Source organism: Lygodium microphyllum, chromosome 15 (genome assembly GCF_053477565.2).
Source record: "Lygodium microphyllum isolate KBCC chromosome 15, Lygodium_microphyllum_v1.1.10, whole genome shotgun sequence".
Lineage (NCBI taxonomy): Eukaryota > Viridiplantae > Streptophyta > Polypodiopsida > Schizaeales > Lygodiaceae > Lygodium > Lygodium microphyllum.
The window spans coordinates 146,921,646-146,944,090 of NC_141149.1; the positions used below are offsets into that span (position 1 = coordinate 146,921,646).

Below are 22,445 nucleotides of genomic sequence, written 5' to 3' on the forward strand. Positions count from 1 at the left end.
CTTCGGGATCAGTATGGGAGGATTCACTCTAGCCCAGACGAGGTGATGGAGATTGCCACCGATTACTACAGACGCCTTTTCCAGCAAGAGACAACAGGTCTGGGATCACATTCCGTCCCTCGTCATAGAGGGGATGGGATGCTCCCTCCTAGCCCCCTTCATAGAGAAGGAATTAGAGGAGGCTTTCCCATGTTGATTCCTTATTTTGCCCTATGCTCTGCACAACTCAGTAGCATCAACATTGGGCTGATGACTAACAACATCGGGCACCAATTCTACTGATGTTTTGGGCTTCTTTTCTTTAGAATCTCCCAGATTTTCTGATTTTCCAGCTGGTTGCCTATTGGGACAATCCCTTGCAATGTGACTTGCCTGTTCACAAATAAAACATTTATTTGCAACCATCAATTCCCTATGTTGTGCCAATGTTTTCAAGTCCTTTCTTTGTTGTTTTGCCATCTTTATACGCTGATTTTCAGATCTGCCCCTTTTCTCAGCCTTAAACAACTTCTTATTTAACTTTTTTCCACTCTTTAGGAAGCTCGAATCCTTCCCACGCAGCAAAGCATTGGCTATAGCAGCAATCTCTACGAGCTGAGACATGCTAGACACGGTGGATTTAATGCAAAAATCCCTGATTTCTTTGGATAGTCCACAAATATATTTTTTCACTTACTCATGAAGGGGTATGGGGTGTGAAACCAGCCTTGCTCCTCGGATAGGGTGGTAAATCCTTGATTACAACTTAATTACGACAACAAACAATAAATGCAAATCTGAAAATACAAATTTACCTACTGATCTTGGACAATGCATATCCGATTGGCCCCAAAATTGGCGCCCCTCTCGGTATTTATTTAGCTTTATTGAAGAAAAAGTTGACTTACAATGGGATTCTTCTAATCCCTTTCAGTATTTCAACTCCCCTTGCTGTCCAAAGTGACCAGCAAGTCTTCAATCTATTTTGCCCTTTGACTTGGGCACTCAATTGGCCTTCACCCTCTTCATAGACAATGGAAATGCCCCAAATTCAATGGCTTGCTAGTCCTCCACCTAAATTCAGCTGAAATTCACATTCAGCCTTGTTGAAGCTTCCAATTTTTGGCACGCTTCCCAAGGCTACTATTAAACCCTAATTTCTGCAGCAAATTAGGGTTTATAGCAAAGAAATTTGCAATTTCTCAGCCTCCAAGGGTCCAAATGCTGAGACCTTTAGAGCAAGGCTGCTAAACCCTAATTTTTGCTGTAAATTAGGGTTTACAATAAAGAATTTTGCAATTTCTCAGCCTCCAACGGTCCAAATGCTGAGATTTTTTTAGCAGGGCTGTGAAATGGCTGGGAGATGAGAGGAAAAGCTGTAGAGAGAGAAAATTCAGAGTTTTTTCGTGAAGAATGATTGAAAATCAGTCAAGTGTAGCTGCTGCCTTGCCACAATAGCTTATAGATGCAAAGAATTGAAGAAAATCAGTCATTAACAGTTGCTGCTCTGTCTCAACAGCCTGTAGATTGTGCCTCCTGCTGTTGATTGGTCTTCTTTTGCCCTTGGCAACCTCAGAAAGGTCCTCCAATGGTTGCAAATCAGACCAATAGCCTCCTCTCCCTCTCCCTTGCAGGCTGAATTTATAGAAATGCTTCTCTTTAGCCTCTAAAGACGTTTTTCAGTCTTGCATAGGCATTTTTGACAAGTGGCAACCTTCCCAAAGGGTTTTTTCAGCATTTTTCATAATTAAATATTAATTTTTAATCTTTAAATACTGAAAATTGATCTAATAATTATTTCGGTGCTGAAAAATAATCTGACTGGTCAATAATTAAATTGATTAGGTAACTTCCATTCCTGAGTGTCTCTATGCCATCTTTGACCATTAGATTGGCGTTAGGTACCATTAAACGCCACTTCTCTAGTACCACCAATTGACGCTTAAGACCAAATGGATGACCTGGGCCAACAACTAGCACCAGATACTACCAAGTACCTGTGCGGCATAACTTATAGCAACGTTTGCCTTTGACATCCTGTGATTTCTTCGGGTCTCGAGCTCGTAAATTTACTTTAATCCTAGTTGCACCTCACATGTGCGACATTTACTTAATCATGTGATTAAAATTAATCCACATGTTAAGTGAGGTTTCAAAAATACATGTCCTCATGATAGGGTGATAAGAAGTAATAGGTATCAATGCATCCCAAAACTTCTTATTATATTGCTTCAAATTTTCACATTTCTTAGCATCCAACTTATTTCAAGCTATCATGATATCCATCTCAAGGGTACTTGTCAACCAATTTGATGCAAAACATTTGCTTGAATTGTACCCACATTGATGGTGCTCTACCTTGCATCAAAAGAGTGGACCACCAATATAATGCATTCCCTTTCAAGTAAGTTGTTGTCTTTGGAATCTTCGAGGACTTGGTAAAGTTTCCCCCCTGAATATAGACTGTATCAAACTGCTGAATGAAAGTCAAAGCTTTCAACCTATCTTGTGGACCATTGAAGGACTCAAACGTCACTGCTTTTTCACCCTCATCATAGTCTTTTGTTGCCCCTTTGGGTGTCAAGTTGTCATACACGGGCTGTTGCAAAAAGGGCGCATTTGCTAAATTTACATCAAAACCAATACCAAACAGAGCATTTGCATAACCAACATTCATTCCTTGAATCCCATAAGCATTTGGGGATGCAGATGCAATATCAAACATGGTACTTTGTGCCCCAAGCATCAAACCAATGCTATCGTACATAGGGTTTTGTACATTTCCAGCCATACGTGAATACATTGGGCGTTGCACACCATGCATTGGCTGCTGCATGCCATAGGGTTTTGTGCCATACATTCCCATATGTGGTTCCTATCCAATCATAGCATGAAAAATCGTGCTTCCACCAATGTATCATGACTGCTCTACCATAGCATGCATGCCTAGTTGTTCAAAATCCATTGGATTGGCACTTCCACAATAACGTTTGCATTCCTTGCCCATAGGTACCAATTGTTTTGCTTCATTAGCATCTTTGGGAGCTTCAAATGAAGACTTTGCCATTATCTTTCTAAAGGTGTAGAAAATATCTTCTTCTCCTTCCTTTACTGTCCTTCTGAGCATTCAAAAATCAGGTAAATTGAGGATCCTTTGCCAATTCAGCAAAGAGATTTGTTGCTGTTTTCATTAGATTCTTGAATTGGTCATCAAATCCCTCTTCACTTTGCTTGCCATCAGCCTCATTATGCCTTGAAGGCCTTGTATCTTGCCCAACAACAACATTTTTAGCTTGTTGTCCATGCTTTGAGCCTTGTCCAAGATCACACATTGCATTTTCTTCATTCCCATATGAATGTTCATATTGAGAGGCATCATCACTGCTTGATTGCATCTCATTGTATGAAGACATATTGCTGTAATTTCTCAACCGAGAGCAAAAATCAGCACTAGCACAAAGCTTTGGCTTGCAATTAGGTGCCTCGGGCCCACCAAATCAAGGGATTGAGTGGTACCTCGGCAATGGAACCATGAAACTAGTATTCCTTCACTGAAAGGGTGGTAATTTCTTGGTTAAGCACTTAATTACAGCAATCAGCAAATGGACATAATTTGAAATGCACAAATTACCTTAATAATCTTGGACATTGGACACTCAATTGGCCCCAAAATTGGTCTCTCTTTCGGTATTTCTTTAACTTGATTGCTAATGGAATGAGTATAAGTTGAGTTTCACAATCTCCTTTGCTGTTCCAAAAGCCCCTTGGTTGTAGCAACAATCAACAATCAATTCGGGCTAATTGTCCCTTGATTTTTCACCTAGGACTTGCACAAATGGAACCACCAACTAGCTAAATGTTGTCTCAATTTATAGTGAATGGGTAGGCATTTGAATTCCTTGACAATTACACAAATTTCAGGTGCTGAATTCAATGTACGATGCCTTTACCAATGGGCATGGGTTTACAGTAGAGATCTCTCTGTTGTTCACTAAATTTGATTGAAATCTGATCGAAAAGGTTGAGAAATGCTGAGAATGACTGAGTACAATCTGAAGAAGGTGAGAGAATGCCAGAAGAGAGAGATTTCTAATTTTCATGGGAGAAAGACCTAAAATCTTATTGCTGTCTTTACTGGACAACATTTAATGCTGTTGCCAGTTGCTAGGATGCCTCAAACTACTGTCACTTGCCCCAATCAACTGTCGCCAACTCTTGAAGGTCCCAGAATTGCTGTCCCTTGCATCATATGTCTTGATTCTTGCTGCTCTAGCCTCTAGAAGGTCCTCCACAGCAGAAAACTTAGACTAGTAGCCTGTTCTCTCTCTTTTCCTTACTTGGATCTATTGAATCCTCTCTCTCCAGCCTCAAAAACGTTTTTCAGTCTTGCATAGGCATTTTTGCCAAGTGGTAGCCTTCTAAACCCATTTTCCAGCATTATCTAGCCATTCAATTGATTTTCAGAATTAAATAATTCTGAAAATTAAATTCAGCTCTTTTGACTTTGCCCAAATTGAAATGTGCCCATCCATAATTAAATTGGCTAGGCCATTAGCAACTGAAGTGGTCCCCAACCTTTGTTGACACTTAGAATGATATTAATTAAATAATTAATGCTAGTCCCTAGTGTCACCACTGATACTTATTGGCCTATCCACTGCCTTAGGGTTACATCTGATTCCAATTGACCAAGAAAACCCAATCGACATAACTTATTACACCTTTTACCTTCGATATCCACTGCATCCTCGGGGCCCTTGGCCTGTTACTCATAATATTTGCCATGTGCATCACATGTGCTTAAACAACCTTGCACATTTGATTAATAACTTAATCAAATGTTATTAGCAAGATTAAAGCATCTCAAAATTTCATGTCCCCATGACATGAGGTTTGAATTTGGTAGTCCAAAGCATCTTTTTGAATGTTTTTGGAGGAGGAAGTCTATGTAGAGCAACCTCGTCAATTTTCTCTTATAGACCGTAAAGATAAGCTATTTCATTTGCGGAAAGCTCTGTATAGATTGAAGTAAATACTATGACCTTGGTTCCATAGGATGGATAACTTTCCTTAAACTCACGGCTTCAATTCTACCCCTTATGATCTGAACTTATATATGAGAACTATTTCCGAGGGGATCGGCTATATCTTGTTCTATGTCAATGACTTATTCTTTATAGGCTCAAATTCTACTACCATAGCATATATTAAGGTCTAGCTTAGCACCACTTTTGAGATGACTGACCTCGCTCAAATATCTTACTTTTGGAGATGAAGGTAGTTTAATATGGGGATGCTATTTTTATTTCATAGTAGAAGTATGTATTTTAGTTAGTTGAGTAATTTTATACAAATCAAATGCGGCTTGTGGCCACTCCTCTCGATTCCATTGGCAAACAAACTAAGGATCCCCATGGTCAGTCGTGTGATGAGCACAAGGAAATTACTTTGGTTGATTAATACTAGGCGAGATTTAGCATACTTAGTATCATTGCTTAGTTAATATTTTAATGCATATAAAATGTCACATTGCATAGATTGTTTGCATGTGTTGAGAAATGTTTGATGTATCTATTCATATGGATTGACTTATGGTTGTTATTTGGATTTGTAGGTTTGCACCAATTTCAACTGGGTAAGAGATCCTGAAAAACTGGTGTTTCCATGGCCTCTATATCTACTCTTTGGGTATAGATCCTGTTTCGTGGTCTAGTCATAAACAAGAGATGGTGGTTGCTTTCATGGTCGAGGCAGAGTATTGGACCCTCTTCAATGGCACCATAGAGGTTGTGTACTTGAGGGCCTTACAAGTGACACTTCACTTTCCATGTTCCACTTTGATAGTCATCTCTTGCAATAACTAAACTGCTACCGCACTAGGTGATAAATCGATCATCAATCCACGAATAAGGCATGCTGGCATACACTACCATTCCACCAAAGAGAAGGTTGAGCTAGGCATCACCTATCTAGAGTTTGTGCCTTTATTAGATAATTTTGTAGACGTATAGACCAAGCCAGCCAATAGACCAATCTTACAGTACTTGTTATCTCGGATTGAAGTTAGTGCTGGCCCTTTGTACTTCATATTGATGGGGAGAGGGGTTTTCTTCAGCTTTTCCTTTCGCTTTGAGAGGGGGCGACTTTATTCTCTTAGCGGGGATAATATTTTGATTATATTTTGCTTACAAACATTATTATTTTTGTGTATTGTATTATCATCCACATCATTAGGATGGCTACAATTGTAAAAAGGCACTTGGACGGGTGAACAATTCCCTTGTGAGGGTATTGTCTAAGTGGCTGCTGCATAGCATTTCGCATAAGCATGATATCTTGCACTATCCTTTGCATTAAACCATGCCTTGGCATTCTATTCTTTTAAACATGCATCTACGTGCATTTATCCCTTTTTAGTCAAAGGATGGCTTTCGCAAAATAATATTGGGTTTATGTGGCTTTGACAAAATAATTTTTGGCTCTTCCACTTTGGGGCTTTTAAGTCCTGCATTCGCCAAAGTCAGCTTTAGATTCATCCTATTCACGGCAACTTCGATGGCAGTCTCCTAGAGCAATTACTTTGCTTGCATTCTATACCTACTTCCCATATTTCATAGACATCCACAGTAGTTGAGATAGTTGGTTTGATTTGTGATGTCTTTGGTCTAACCATCCCTTTCATTCTTCCCTTGGGTCCTGGATTACTTGATAGGATGGCAACAATTAATCAAACACTCCAAAAAAGAAAAGATTCAAAGTGATTGCATCCACCTTTGCCGGTCTTGATAGACCATTGGGCAGTCAACGAGCGCCCTTTGTTTGATGCCTTGATCTCTTTGCGGTGACCCTTTGGGCTCCCTTGGTAAGATAACCGTCACCTCTCTAGTCTTGGTAGGTGATTGGGTAGCCAATAAACACCCTTTGCCCAATGCCTTGGTTGCTTTGAGGTGGGACGCCTTAGGGATTTCACTTTTGGGTTTGAGAGGGGGGTGTTGAGCTAAAAAATGCATTATAAACTGATTGGCTCTTTATTACAGCCCAAAACTCAAATTAGTGAACTTTCATTAAAAAAGAATTGCATTCCTAGAGAGTATTTGTGTACCATAAGCCAAAGTTGGAAGGACCCATCCATCTATAAATAGACAGGCTGCTTGGCTGCCCACCACTTAGCCTTAATCATGTTTTGCAGATTGTAGGCATGTGTCTTTGCTGTCCACACCTTGTTCGCAGAGGACATCTCAATGCAAGCTGCTGCCCATTGTTGTTCTACACCTGACGCTTGCTGTCCAACCCTCTTCTCCTGTTGGTGATCTGTTTTCAGTCTGGTGTACCATCGGATTTGTTGCATTTACTGTTGCTGATCATGTTTCAGCCTGTGTTTGTCCCAAATCTGCTGTGTCAGCAGCTGCTGATGTCATCATTCAATTAGCGTTTTGCTGTTCCAGCAGTTGGCTCTGCCCTGCCATGTCAAACTGCAGCCTGCGTCTTGCAGTTTGCTGCCATCGCTTGCTTGCCAGGTCATCATTCAGCCTGCATTTGCTGATTTCTACACTTGATTGCTCCATTTGACACTAATATGGCCATCATAGAGCTGTGTTTGCTATTGCTGGACTATTTTCAAAGGCTGTCTATTGCGATTTGGGATCTGTCAAATTATGATACACTCCTACTCATGGTCTTTGTTCTTGTCCTTGAGACATGGGAGTTCAGGGTCAGTATTCACTTTGCATAGTGTGTTTGTTGCATTGAGTATCATATACATTCAACATTCATTCATTTCTTCTTCAATGTTCATTGTCTCTAAGTTACCCTAACCCTAGTTGTGTTCTTTATTAGTCTATGCTTTGTCGTAAGACTGTGTTCTTATTTGTAGATGAGTATTTCTTTACAAAGATGCACTTCTAGATAGAGGAGGAGACAACATAGATACAAGGACAAGACTAACAATTAGAATGGCAATGAGAGTGATCAAAGACTCTAGACTTGTTGCTTATAGAGATGTGGTATCTATTGCACATTTGCATCAGTGGCAGAAAGAAGACGATCCTAGACATGTTGCTTACAGAGATGCAGCATTCAGTGCACATTTGCACCAATAGCGGCAAAGACAACTACGCCTATATTCCCATGTCCTAGGCCATGAGTAATTGAGACACTCCAACTTGGTCGCGCTTTCCTTGCACTTCATGTATGGAATAAAGATGTTTATGTCTTATCACTGGCACAAGGCTTGCCGCTCTTTTTCCAAGGCTAGGAAGCAATGGATTAACCACTTCTTCCTATAGTATGGTTTCAAGCAAATAGCTTAAAACCCCAATCTTGACTTTCAATTGGAGGGCCTTCCTGTGCTAATCATTCTTTATATTGATCAATGATGATTTATCCTTACAAGTAGCCATGTAAAGAAGATTGTTTATATGAGGGAGATAATGAGCTAGGAGTTTGGTATGATGTATCTCGCGCAATTCTAGTTTTTTCCTAAGTCTTGAGGTTTACCAACTTCCTCAAGGCATTGCTACCTTGCATGACCAATAAATCACTGAGATGCTACCATTTTTGGCATTGTTGCTTGCAAGTCCAGATTCTATTTGGAAAGCACTTCACAGTATGTGATAATACCTTGATATCTTAGTTTAGTTAGGTCCTTGATTTGGCTTAGCCACATTTAACTACTCATCTTTGCATGTGTGGCCATTCTAAACTCCTTCATGAAGAAACCTCTTTGTTTCCATAGACTGTATTGTGGATATTGTGGTATCTTCAAGGTACCCATTTTCTTGGGATTCTCTAGGGACAAAAGTACACCCTTTTCAATTGATAATATATAGATTGGGTATGTCACGAGGACGTGAAATTCAAATGCTTTGCTTAGCATTTGATTAAAAGTTGATCAATATGCAAATATGACTTGCACATGTGAGGTGTAAGTTAATTATTTCACAATATGAAATCTAGGATCGCGAGATATTAGTTGGTGCCAAAGGCAAAAGTTGTAACACGTTATGCCTGATAAGTACTAGGTAGTATCTAGTGTTAGACTTGGGCCTAGATCAATTTATTGGCTATTAATTTCAGTGGTGATATTAGAGACTAGGCATGCATTAATTAATTAATGTCGGTCTAAGGGTTAATAACTACTCAAGGATACTTGGGAGATAAATTGGCCTAGTCAATTTAAATATTGGTTGGTGGAGTTAATTTATTGGACACTCAAATAGTTATTAAATTGATTTTTAAAATTAATATTTTGAAAATTAATATTCTGAAAATTAATTTAATAAGATGGATAATGGTGGAAAATGGGATTAGAATGTTGTCACTTGGCAAAACTTGTCTATGCAATTGGGGAGAAGGTTGTTGGAGGTTGGTGGAAGACTATTCTAGCCTCTCAAAGAAGAGGCTGGTAGAGAGAGGAGAGGTTGCTGAATTGATCTACAACATTGGAGACCAGCCCATAAGCTGGTGACAACAGATTTCAAGTCTACAAGTGCAGGTGATAGCTAGAAAGGGGCCGAGCATAGCAGGCAATTGCCCTAGGATAGCAATTCTTGGCTTCCCAGCTATAGAGGACAACATCCAAGGTCTTTTGGATAAAGCAGTTGTTGTTTTGCTCAATTTTCGCGAAGAAAATCAGAAATTTCTCTCTTTAGCATTCTCTCTCATCCTTCAGCCCTCTCTCAGATTAGTTCAGCAAAATCTAGCCATTTGAGCCAAAGGAGGTGGACATTTTGATCAATCTCTATTGTAAACCCTAATTTACAGCAGAAATCAAGGTTTGATAGTTGCCTCGGGATGTGTGCTCAAAATTGAGCACCTAGGACTTGAATTTCAGCAGTTGAAATTAAAGAATTCCAAGGAGATTCAAGAGGCCAGCTAGCTAATATCAAATTTGGCGCTAAATTTGTCTCGCGAAGAGCAGGATGAAGGGGCAAATTGGTTTGAAAGCTTGCTGGTTATTTATGACAGCAAGTGGCACTTTGACTAGAGGGGGAGATTAGAGAATCTTAATTATACTCCATCCATTTTCAATGGAAGATAAAGAAATACCGCAAGGGGTGTCAATTTTGGGGCCAATAGACTGTCCGTTGTTAAAGATTAAAGTGTTAAAGTGTGCATTTTCAGTTTATGTGATTTATTTACTTGCTATAATTATTGATAAATCAAGTTATTACCACCCTCTCTAAGAATGAAGGTTGGTTATAGGGTAGGTGGTGTTTGATAGCTATAAATCTGCCACATATTTTGTATTCACCCTTGGGTCTGGTGCAATTTCTTGGAGTAGCATGAAGCAACCCATTTGCACATCACTTATATATGGAGCATAAAAACAAGCCTTTGTTAAGTTATTTTTACTCTACTTTTAGAGACTATGTCATATCAAGTGACATTGACTTTTTTGGAGAGTTTTTTTTCTTAAGACTTCTCTACATGGGACTGATGAGATTTTTGGACCTAGATTGGATTTTGAACCCAAGATCCTATATCCAAGATTGACATTTTGGACTGGGGTTTGGACCTTGGAATTTGGACCTAGACTAGACCCCAGACCCAAAATTGGACTAGATTTTTTGGACTAAACCTTGGACCCAAGATGCTTGGATTTGGGACCTAGACAGGACTTTGGCTAATGACTGGACTTTGGTCTGCATTCTCCAAGGAGATTTTTTTTGGAGTTAGTCTTTGTCCACAGAAGAAAAGATCTAAGGATATTTCCAATGTATCACCCTTGTCTTCTACAAAAATGAGCAAGTCTCTTATATCAAGGATCATCTAGAATGGATAGAAGTGTGACTTTCTATTGTGCATTTCTTCCTTCTCTTTCCCTATCTATTCCATCTCGCTTCTACTCCATCTCACTTCACCATTGCACTTCACTATACACTTGTCTCCACTCCACCTCAACCAGTACCATAGCTGCACTTCACTTCTCCGCTCCACCACTCTATTGAACTCCTCTCACCTTCCACAATCTTTTCACATCTCTCTTCTTTGTCTTCTATCATCTCTCTCTAGTACTTTGTGTTGAGATGGCAAGCTCAACACGTGCGGACATTGATAATGGACCCCTTGGCTAGATGGGTCTGCACGTCTACACTTAGCACGTTGGTGGTCATTATGATACTCATATAGCCATTGACTTATCAGTGTTACACCTACCACAATCTCCACCACTCTGTTGTACTCCTCTCATCTTTCACAATCTCTTCACATCTCTCTTCTTTGTCTCCTATCATCTCTCTCTAGCACTCTCTTTGTGTTGAGATGGCAATCAACACGTGCGGACATTGATGATGGATCCCTTGGCTAGATGGGTCCGCACGTCTACACTTAGCATGTCGATGGTCATTATGATACTCACATGGCCATTGACTTATCAATGTTACATCTACCTACAACTTACATAGATATAGCACTAGTCGACTAGTGTAGTCAGTTATGCACTGTTTGACTTAGTAGACTACTTTCCTTTATGTTGTATCTTATCTGTACTTTGTGTATATTATATTGTGTGAAAGAAGAAAAAAACCAGCAAGAAAACGTTTTGGCCTCCATCTTTATTATTGTGTTCTTGAGTGAGCTTCCTCTTGAGTATACATCGTGTGTTTGGCGTAGTAGCTCAAGCAAGTCCCCCCACCACGCGATTCTTGACATGGTATCAGAGCGGCACCACTAAGAGAGGCTGGTTTTAAAGGTTGAAGTGAAGGAGAAGAAACAAGGTTTGAGCAAGCAAGCAATGGGTAAGAAGCTCTCCCATTCTTCCACTCCTCTTAGATAGTGCATGTGGAGGCACTGGAAGTAGGGTAGAGTGAAAATCTCAGACTACTTTGAGATTTGGTGTGCGAGTAGAACACTATATATTTTGCTTATAAGCTCTTAAGGGCTTTGCCCGAAGTTTTTTTGGGCATCTGAGGCTGTTTCAAGCTCCATTTTGGAGTCGCAAGGTTACGGACAACAGTTTTAGGGTATACTGCAATTTCAGCTATGTCGACTGAAGGTGGGTACATAAGTTGTAGGTTTTGAATTGAAGCAATCGTGCCTGAACTGCTAATATTTCAGACCTGAATGTCTGCAATTTTCAGCCAAGATATATGAAATTTTTTGTCCTGCCAGTTGTGTGTGCATTATTTCAGCCTTGTGTGTCATTTGTTTGTAAACATTCAGCCTGTTTCATGCAAATTTCAGACCTGAATGTCTGCAATAATAAAATTTCAGCCAATATATATGAAATTTTTTGTCCTGCCAGTTGTGTGCACACTATTTCAGCCTTGTATCATTTGTTTGTGAACATTCAGCATGTTTCATGCAGATTTTAGACCTGAACATCTGCAATAATCAATTTTTAGCCAAGATATATGAATTTTTTTGTCTTGCCAGTTGTGTGCACACATTTTAGCCTTATGTGTCATTTGTTTGTGAACATTCAGCCTGTTTTCATGGCACATGTAGATTTCAGAACTGATTTTTTGCAATTTTCAGCCAAGTTATAAGAATTTTTTTTTCTTGCCAGCCATATATTATTTCAGCCTTATGTGTTATTTGTCTGATGTTTGGACAGCTTGCAGCCAAGAAAATACTATGGCTCCTGATCCTAATTGGTGCCATGTTACTCTCATAACCTCATATGAGGGGTTAGGTGGATCTAAAAAGTGAAAATGTATTTATTGTGGCATGGTGAAAACAGGGAGTGTCACTAGGGTCAAAGACCATCTTGCTCATGTGCCAAGAAGAGGCACAGCTCCATGTGCAAATCTCCGTTGGTCCTTGAGATACAAGAGTTCGGAGTACAGATTTCATTCTCTACACGGTTTGTTTATTGCATGAGCATTGCATGTTTGGTATTCAGTCATTCAATCATATTTTCATTGTGTTCATTGTCTTTGATTTACTGTAACCCTAATTGTGTTTTGTTGAGTTTATACTTTGTTGTACACTTTTATTCATGTTTTTGCGTTAGGGTATTTCTTCCACCTCGGTTTGCGTTAGATAGGGACTATTGGAAGCTCTGGCACTGTTTGCGTTGGTGCCTTTTCTTGCCGTTCAAGCCCAACTCCATATCACCCAGATTTGTTGGGTAGTCTAACTATTGTATTGGCCCCCAAAGGACCACTTTTGCTGCATGGCCCCAACCTGATTATGCAGGTCGGCCAATTTTCATGCTAGAGCTTATTTATAGGCAGCTGGGTTTTGTTTCATTCATTCATTCTTCTTCACTGTCAGCTTTCTTCCTCATCATTGTCAGCAATCTTCCTCTGTGATTGCTGCCCAGTACTGCATGCCCACTTCTGTTGGGATGTAAAGGTCCTCTATTCACCTCCGTGTATTTTACACGTGTATTGTTATGTTGTACATGTGAATGCACCCTTACGGGCCCTAAGTATAAATACATTTTATTCTTTGTGTACCAACACATTTGTTGGTACACCCAAATCTGTTCGTCACTCTTACTCTCACTCTCACTCACCTGTTCACTTCCTCTACTGCAAATCTTCACGCTTCCGCTACCCGCTCGCTCCAACAACTGGTATCAGAGCTGAGGTTTAGGTGCTCGCGCTCCTCGAAGTCCGCATGAGACATCACCAGCTCTTCGCTCGCGAGAAATCAGTAAGTCGTCACTCATACAGGTCAGGTCGCCACTGTTTCAGGCACGTGTATGTGCTGGACAGTCAGGCGACAGTGTTGCAGGTCACGTTTTGTGCAAGCGACAGCCTGATAGACAGGCGACAGGTCGTTTTTGACCTGGCAGGCAGGGACAGGTCGTTTTTTGATCAGGCGGCAGTCAAACAGGTCACGAGCAGCCAGGACAGGTCGTTTTTGATCAGGCGGCAGTCGAACAGGTCACGAGCAGCCATGCGCAGGCTGCACAGGTCACGAACAGGTCACGAGCATCAGGCGCAGGCTGGACAGGTCACGCGATGCTGTTTTCGTCACGTTTTTGATCAGGCGACAGCTCACGCAAGGCTGCCGCAGGCAGCGCAGGTCAACGGCTGCAGTTCGACACGTTTTTTTCTTCCAGAAAATTTTTAAATTTTTTTTCTAAGGTTTACTGCAAGCAACCTCTTTGCCACTGACGGGAGTTCGTGCGCGCAAGCACAGTTCTCAGATTTGGTCAAATTTGAAACAAGAAATTTGGGGCTTTTCCCAGATTTGATGCTGTTTATGCTTGACAGTGACATCTGTGTCAGAAATTGCAGACATTGTGCGCATTGACCTCAATTAATTTGGGGATTTTTCAAAATTTGTTGGAATTTTGCTCATTCGAGTAAAATTTCTTGGCATTGGACCAAGGAAAATTGGGGCTTTTCATGTATTGATGCAATTTTGCTCAGCTGAGTCAGTTTGGCTGACATTTGCGCACATTTGGACCTGGAAATTTGGGATTTTGTGCAGAATTTGATAAAATTCTGCATTATTTGCCTGTGCAATGGCTGGCTTATGTCAAAACAGCAGAGGATTATTGCTGGTTATGCAAGAACAGCAGTGTATTTGCTGATTTAGCTTGTGCTCTTGGAGTTCAGTGCTTTTACACTTGTACTTGTGAAAAATGGCTACAACTTCTTCCAGTTCTGACATTAAAAGTATGATGGAAATCAAGCGATTTGATGGTCAGGGCTTTGATCTTTGGAAAGATCGTATGCAGGGCATACTATTCTTAAAGGATTGTGAGGATGCTTTGCAAATGGATAAACCCGCACAAATGTCTGAGGCGGATTGGGCCAAAGTCAATAAAAGGGCTGTGGCTTATATAAAGATGGGTGCCACTGATGACATTTTGACAGACATTAAGGGTTTAGACACTGGTCATGCAATATGGGAGAAGTTGAAGACTACCTATGAGATCACCACACCTGTTAATCAGGTGCATTTAATACGCAAGTTGGTGAATATGCGGCTGGATGAGTCCAAGCCTGCAGCTGAGCACTTGAGTGCATTTACTGGCATTTTAAATCAGCTCAAGGATGCAAGTTTGGATTTTGATGATAAGTTGAGGGCGATCTTTTTGATCATGACATTGCCTGACTCTTGGTAGACTTTGGTTGTTTCTCTCAGCAATAACCCCAATCTCACTTATGATGGTGTGAGGGGTTCGATCTTGAATGAAGAAATTAGACGTAAGTCTAGTGGAGAAGGCAGCAACGAGAAGGCAGCAACTCAGCTTATAATGTTAGAGGCAGGGCTGAAAAGAAAAATGCAAATGCTGGACAGAGAAGCAGGAGCAAGAGCAAAGGAAAGGAAAAGAGTGATGTTACATGCTATCAGTGTGGTCGGAAGGGCCACAAGAAGCCTGATTGCAGGTATTACAAGAAGGAACAAGAGAGAAAGAAGAATGTAGGAGACAAAAAGAAGAAACAGGAAAAGACAGATGCATTTGAGGCAGGTAAAGGCAAGGAAAAGGCCAATGTGGCCTCTAGTGTTGTCATAGAGGAGCTCTCAGATGCAGAGGCTTATGTATTATGTGCAGTGGATTATGATGCCCTTGTATGTCACATGCAGGATATGCAGATCACCAAGGCTGATGTGATTGATGCACTTTTGTTAGTTGATGATTGTGTCACTCAGACTTGGATTGTAGACTTTGGTGCCTCTTTCCATGTGACTCCATGCTTGGAGTGTTTTGCTACTTTTGATGCAGGCTGTTATGGCAAAGTTTACCTTGGAAATAATCATGCTTGCAGCATTGATGGGATTGGCACCATACACTTGTCTTTGGATAATGGGCAAGAACTTGTGTTGAAAGATGTCAGATATGTGCCTGGCATCAAGAAGAGTTTACTATCTGTTGGACAGCTTGACTTGCATGGTTACACCACACTGTTTGGTGGTGGTTTATGGAAATTAAATAGGGGTTCCATGCTGATTGCTAAAGGAACCAAGAAGGGCACTCTGTATTGTCTGCACTGTAAAGCTTTGAATGGCAAGTTTATTGCAGTTGCTGAAATTGGCTGTCATTTGGAGTTATGGCATAAGAGATTAGGCCATATGAGCCAGAAAGGTCTTGAAGTTCTTACCTCTTTGAAGAGAGTTGATGGAAAAGGCTCTAAACTTGATTTTTGTAATGACTGTCAAATTGGAAAGCAAATGAAAATTTCCTTTTACTCTGGTGTCTCCCGTAAGTCAAATGTATTGGACTTGGTGCATTCTGATGTATGTAGCATGCCTTTGAAATCGTTGGGTGGTGCTGCATACTTTGTCTCTTTTATTGATGATTGTTCTAGGAAGATTTGGGTTTATTTGTTGAAAAAGAAAAGTGAAGTGTTTGCTGTTTTTAAAACTTTTCATGCATTCGTGACCACTCAGACAGGTAGAAAGTTGAAATGCTTGAGAACTGATAATGGGGGTGAGTTCACGTCTAATGAATTTAAGTCCTTTTGTGACTTGCATGGGATCAAGAGGGAGCTTACAGCCCCTTACAGCCCTTCTTCAAATGGTGTGGCTGAAAGATACAATAGGACTCTATGTGAGAGAGTGCGGTGCATGCTGTCCACTGCTAATCTCCCTCATGAATTTTTGGGAGAGGCACTTAAAACCGCGGTTCACATTTGCAACCGCTCTCTAAACAGGTCCCTAAATAATGGCATTCCTGAGGAGGTTTGGTCTGGCAAACCGGCCTCATATGACCATTTACGAATATTTGGCTGTGATGCTTTTGTGCATGTTAGAAATGAGCTGAGGAATAAACTTGACCCGAAATCCACCAAAGGCATTTTCATGGGCTATGGTGATGAGGGTGAATTTGGCTATAGAGTGTGGCTACCTCATTCCAAGAAAATTGTTCGTAGCCGTAATGTTGTGTTTAATGAGGCAAAGTTGCTGAAAGGTACTTTAGCCTCTGATGAAGACATAAAAAAGGTCAAATTTCAGAATTTGCAGCCACCTATTACTTCAAACGATGAGCCTCATGGTGCTGTACCACAGGCTGAAACTGATGATCAGCCGGTTATCTTTGAGCCAGATGATGATGGACAGCAAATAGAAGCACAGGGAGGTTATGGACAGCGAGATAGACTTGCTGATTATGAAAATGCAGGTGCTGGAAATGAAAATGAAGGTGCTGTACAGCATGAACAGCATGCTGAAAATGGCTTACAGCAGCCAATAAATGCTGAAAATAACATGCCTCCAGATGTAGATCCGATTTCTGAGAATGTGGATCATTGGGTACGCAGGTCTACACGCCTAAGAAGGCAGCCACATAGGTATGACCCCTCTTTGCATTATGTGATGCTTACTGATGAGGGTGAGCCTCTGACATATAAAGAGGCTAAGTCATGCAAATTCAGCAATAAGTGGGAGCTAGCTATGCAGGAAGAGATTAAATCTCTATATACTAATGATACTTGGGATCTTGTGTCGTTGCCCAAAGGAAGAAAGCCTCTTCCAAACAAATGGGTTTACAAAGTAAAGATAGTTGATGGGAAACCCAAGTACAAGGCAAGATTGGTTGCCAAAGGGTATGCACAGAAGGAAGGGATTGACTTCCATGAGGTCTTCTCACCTGTTGTGAAGATGACCACACTACGTGTGCTTTTTGCTCTCACTGCTGTATTGGATTTAGAGCTGTACCAAATGGATGTGAAAACAACTTTTCTGCATGGTGACATTGATGAGGAGATCTACATGAAACAACCCGAGGGTTTTGTAGTTCCTGGAAAAGAGCAGTTGGTGTGTAAACTAAAACACAGCTTATATGGGCTGAAACAAGCACCACGGCAGTGGTACAAAAAGTTTGACACTTTTATGCTCTCTCATGGGTTTATGCGCAGCCATGCAGATCATTGTTTGTATATGAAAAAGGATACAGATGGCAGCCCTATCATACTTGTTTTGTATGTGGATGATATGTTGCTAGCTGGGAAGAGAAAGACTAGCTTGGATGCTCTCAAAGATCAGCTGAAATCAGCTTTTTCCATGAAAGATTTGGGGAATGCAGAGCATATATTGGGCATGAGGATTCGTAGGGATAGAACGTAGAAATTGCTGTTCTTATCTCAAGAAAAGTACATTGAAAAGGTACTGGACAGATTTAACATGGCTGAAGCTAAGCCTCTCGGAGTACCCTTACCTCCATACCTTAAGCTTAGTAAAGCCAACAGCCCAAAAGATGACATGGAAGCCAATGCTATGAAGGGAGTCCCTTATGCATCAGCTTATGGCTCTCTTATGTATGCTATGGTGGCTACTCGTCGAGACATTGCTCATGCAGTGGGAGTTGTTAGCAGGTTTATGTCAAATCCTGGCAAACCACATTGGGAGGCTGTCAAGAGTATTCTTAGATATCTGAAGGGTACACAAAGAAAGTGTATTTGCTATGGGCAGGGTGCACTTAATTTGCAGGGTTATTGTGATGCAGACATGGCAGGTGACTTAGACACTCGCAGGTCCACTAGCGGGTATGTCTTTACAGTTGCTGGTGGGGCCGTCTCTTGGTGCTCCAGGTTGCAGAACATCGTCGCACTGAGTACTACTGAAGCTGAATACATATCAGCTACTGAAGCTTCTAAGGAAGCTATATGGTTGAGCAGACTCGCAGAGGATCTCGGCATGTCTGTGAGTACTCCAGTGTTGGGATGTGATAGCCAGAGTGCTGTGTATCTGGCTAAAAATGCCATGTATCATTCACGCACAAAGCATATTGATGTGCGATATCACTTTATCAGACAAATTCTGGAGGATGGTCTAATCACATTGACCAAGATCAAAACACAGGACAACCCTGCAGATGTTCTCACTAAAAGTCTAGGCAAGGCTCAGCATGAGCATTGCATACGACTAGTGGGAGTTGGTTAAAGGTTCACTCCGGACCTTTAAGTGGGAGGTTGTTGGGATGTAAAGGTCCTTTATTCACCTCTGTGTATTTTACATGTGAATGCACCCTTACGGGCCCTAAGTATAAATACATTTTATTCTTTGTGTACCAACACATTTGTTGGTACACCCAAATCTGTTCATCACTCTTACTCTCACTCTCACTCACCTGTTCACTTCCTCTACTGCAAATCTTCACGCTTCCGCTACCCGCTCGCTCCAATAACTTCTGTGTCACTCTAACACCCGTGGAAGGGCTCCAGACAATATATGTAGTATGTTTTTCAGCATTCTATTAAAGTTGTGTTCCTTCTTTTCTCTGTTCGATTTGACATTGTTGCTGAATATGGATTACAGCTGTCAATTTTATGCTGGGGGGACTTTCACATTTAGCTGCTTCAATAGGGCAAGTGATATACCTTCCTCAACCAGCTGGAAACAGAAACACATTTTGCATCCTGGAACATGGACAAGCCCACCCCTCGCTACAATGGCGTTGGTAGACATGAAACTGGGTGAATACTTTAAGCTAAAATGGGGGGTTTTTACAGATGCACGTTTTAGATCTTTCAAAATTGGAAACCCAGCCAGAGAATGTTGAAGCGTAGTGCATTAGCCACCCCTTAATGCTGCTCATCCAATGGCTTGCAAGTTAAGATGCAAGTTTATAAATTCAAGCTCAAGCTAGCAAATGCATCTACTATCCATCCACATAACACATCAAAAGCCAAAAGAATAGCCAAGGAAGGAACAAGATATGGTGGTTTAGGATGGATGCTAGCACCCCAAAAGGTACGCACATTGAGGGAAATACTCTAAAATTTTGGAATTAGAATGCATCTTCTCCATCTCTCGGGTATACTTCCATTTCCAATGCTACCAATCCAATGATAAGGTTATGGGCTGATTTACTGAAAAAGGCATTGCATGATTTTAACACATGATTTGGGGCAGCCTATTGGCAGACATGATGGACATAATGAGCTTGAATTTATGGCAATTGTTTGATGGGTCTTTACTTGCACAGACTTAACATGAGGAATCAATTGCCATGTAAACATTCTAGAAGGGTGGATGAATTACCATAATCAAATCTCCCAACTTGCTGGTAACATTCCTTAGCCGTCTTCTTTTTGGCACATTCCAAAGCTTGAACATGGGTTCTCCAGCGCATGAAGCAAGTTCATCCGTCTTTGTACAATATGCTAAACCCTGCAAATGACTAAAGTGATCATTTGTTAATTTTATACTACTGGGTTGTCTAATGTAAAAGCAACACTGTTAGAAGTCTGACATAAATATTTCTGAGTTCCAGGTTTGTCAATTATCAATCCAACAATTCCATAGTAGTTGATGGTAAAAAGAAAGGCGTTAGTTAGTAAATAGGGTATTGCTCTCCCAAAGCTGTGTGCACGCTTTGTGCTCACACCTTTCCACCGACATGCACCCTCCATAATTTGTGCCAAAATCTCCACCCTCCATAAATTGTGCCAGAATCTCTAAAAAAAGCAAGGAAATATATTGCTCCTCTCCCAATGTTGCATGCTTTCTTCGTGCTCTCACACCTTTCCACCTTGAACATGGACCATCATAATTTGGCCACATCCCTTAATAAAGCAAGGGAATATACCTTATTCCTTTGATGCTATGTAAAAGCACCATCCTTGATTTAGCATTCAAAGAAGTTGACTTGACTACCTGAGTATTTGGGAAAAGTAGTGCCAAGTACATTTCGTCAAAGAAGGAATGGACCAGAACTGAGAAAGAACATCCTTTAATACCCAGGAGGGTCTTGTCTCCAAGCTTCGAATCTTCACAAATCATCTTGCTAGATCATCATTTGCCTAAGATTGATGAACGAGTATCTATTGTGGTGCCTAGTAATCTTCACCTCCTTTTTCCCAAGAACAGGAAAACCCAAGGTAAGAAATCCCTGACAATCTTCACCTTTAATCAACTTGACCCCTTGATTGATGGATGATCATTTGGCATGGTCTATAATAGTCTTCAGTCTCCATCCTCAAGGCTTGGTAAAACCTAGTGGCTTGCTTTGGAGCTCCCCCTTCTGGCTGACATTAGTTATCTCTGCTCTCCTTTGCTATCTCTCTGCCAATTGACTGTTGGAAGATGCCAACCCAACATATCTATAATTTGTGTTCTCTCTCTGAGTAGGCGCAATCTACCAGTCTACTAGGAACCTCATGAGCTCTGTCGCCCGTCATCACTGACCTGCCACCGCGCTCCCGCAACCCCCGTCTCTCCTGTTGACTCGCCATAGCACCCCCCGCGACCCAACCATTTCGCTGATTGTCCCCTCTCGCGACGCGTTGTGCCTCTCCCCCCCTGCCAGATTGTCGCGCCATCGAGCTGTTTCCCACAGCATTGCCCCATGCCCGTCACCCCCTTGCTCTGGCTTTGCCAATAACACCTCTCGCACCAACCTCCCTCCGCCCTTGTTCCGATCCAATACCTAGCGCATTCTGCGAGTGCCCCCAAGTCAAACACCTTGCACGTCGTCCTCTCTGAGGAGCAGCTCTTAGTAGTCCGTGCAGATTGTGGAGGTAGGCCTCATGGGCCGAGGAATCTTCATGGCTCGACTCACCTCTGCGGATGCGACTCGTGAGTTAGTGGAGAGCTCGCCTTATGCCTACACGAAGGGGGGTCATCTACATGGTTTTCTAGTATAGTGGCTTCACTGTGGAGTCATTTGTGCTCCACAACAGATTTCTCAGACACCCAGTTACTTTACTTTTCCCTAGACTAGCGGTAGAGTACCGCCAGTTAGTGGAGGACTTTGGATGACTCTTCGGCATAGTTTTCCCTGCCTCCTTCGCGGATGCAGTGACAGCTGCAAGAGTCCCAAAGATACGAGTGGCTGCGAAAAACACAAAGTGTATGCCAAAGTTCTTAGAGATCGAGGCAGGAGGTCACTCCTTTAGGCAGCAGGTCATTGTGATTGGGCAACCAGGGCAATGGCTGCGTTGCCATGACTTTGGACATCAAGCAGCAGATTGTACGCGCTTTGGAGCCAAGGCGGCTCCGCTGACAGGACTGCAGGTGGACGCTGACGGCATCACACGGGTCCAGAGACGACAAAGAGGGCGACGGCAGGGGGGCCGTAGCCAGTTTCTCAGATGCAGCCCCGAGCAGGAAGGCGAGCGACACCCCCTCGGCAGCACACTCCATAGCCCCCTCCCCCCCCTGGCCCGCCCCACCCGGTACGACGGCAGCCCCCCACAGCCACCACCCGTGCCACAAACTACACTACCTGAGATCCCACAGCCCCCACATCCACACCCCTAACCTCCGAGGCTCCTCCCACTGACCTTGGCCCACAGCCCCCCCTCCAGGGCCACCAGCCCCTCCACACTCGCCACGTATCTTCGACCATCCCACCATCCCTCGATCCTCTTCTCCCCCACCACCCCCCTGCCGAGCATCCCCCCTGATCCGCACCCATTTTAGGAGATGGCCCCCAGACCCACCCTCCCTCCTCCCACAGGTGGCGATGAGCCACATACGCCCACATCCTCCTCACACCAATAGTGTTCCCCCTCCCACACAACCACCAGCTCATCTGCCCCTACTGCCCATCACACTTTCCCGAGACAAGCACAGTTATTGCCATAGGAGTTCTTCCGCGGTGGCCCATGGTCCTATCT

At 42.1% G+C, this 22,445-nt stretch overlaps 1 protein-coding gene across 8 annotated transcripts in view; it reads right to left on the reverse strand.

Moving 5' to 3' along the window:
- Positions 1-22,445, reverse strand: part of LOC148025199 (uncharacterized) — a 268,949-nt gene that overhangs the window by 5,070 nt on the left and 241,434 nt on the right. For 7 of the 8 annotated variants that reach the window (XM_087695001.1, XM_087695000.1, XM_087695003.1 and 4 more), the window contains one exon: positions 19,867-19,995. The exons of the other annotated variant lie outside the window; for it this stretch is intronic. In XM_087695001.1, coding sequence (XP_087551127.1) covers positions 19,867-19,995 — 129 coding nt within the window. The remainder of the gene's footprint in view (positions 1-19,866; positions 19,996-22,445) is intronic. 8 annotated transcript variants of the gene reach the window in all.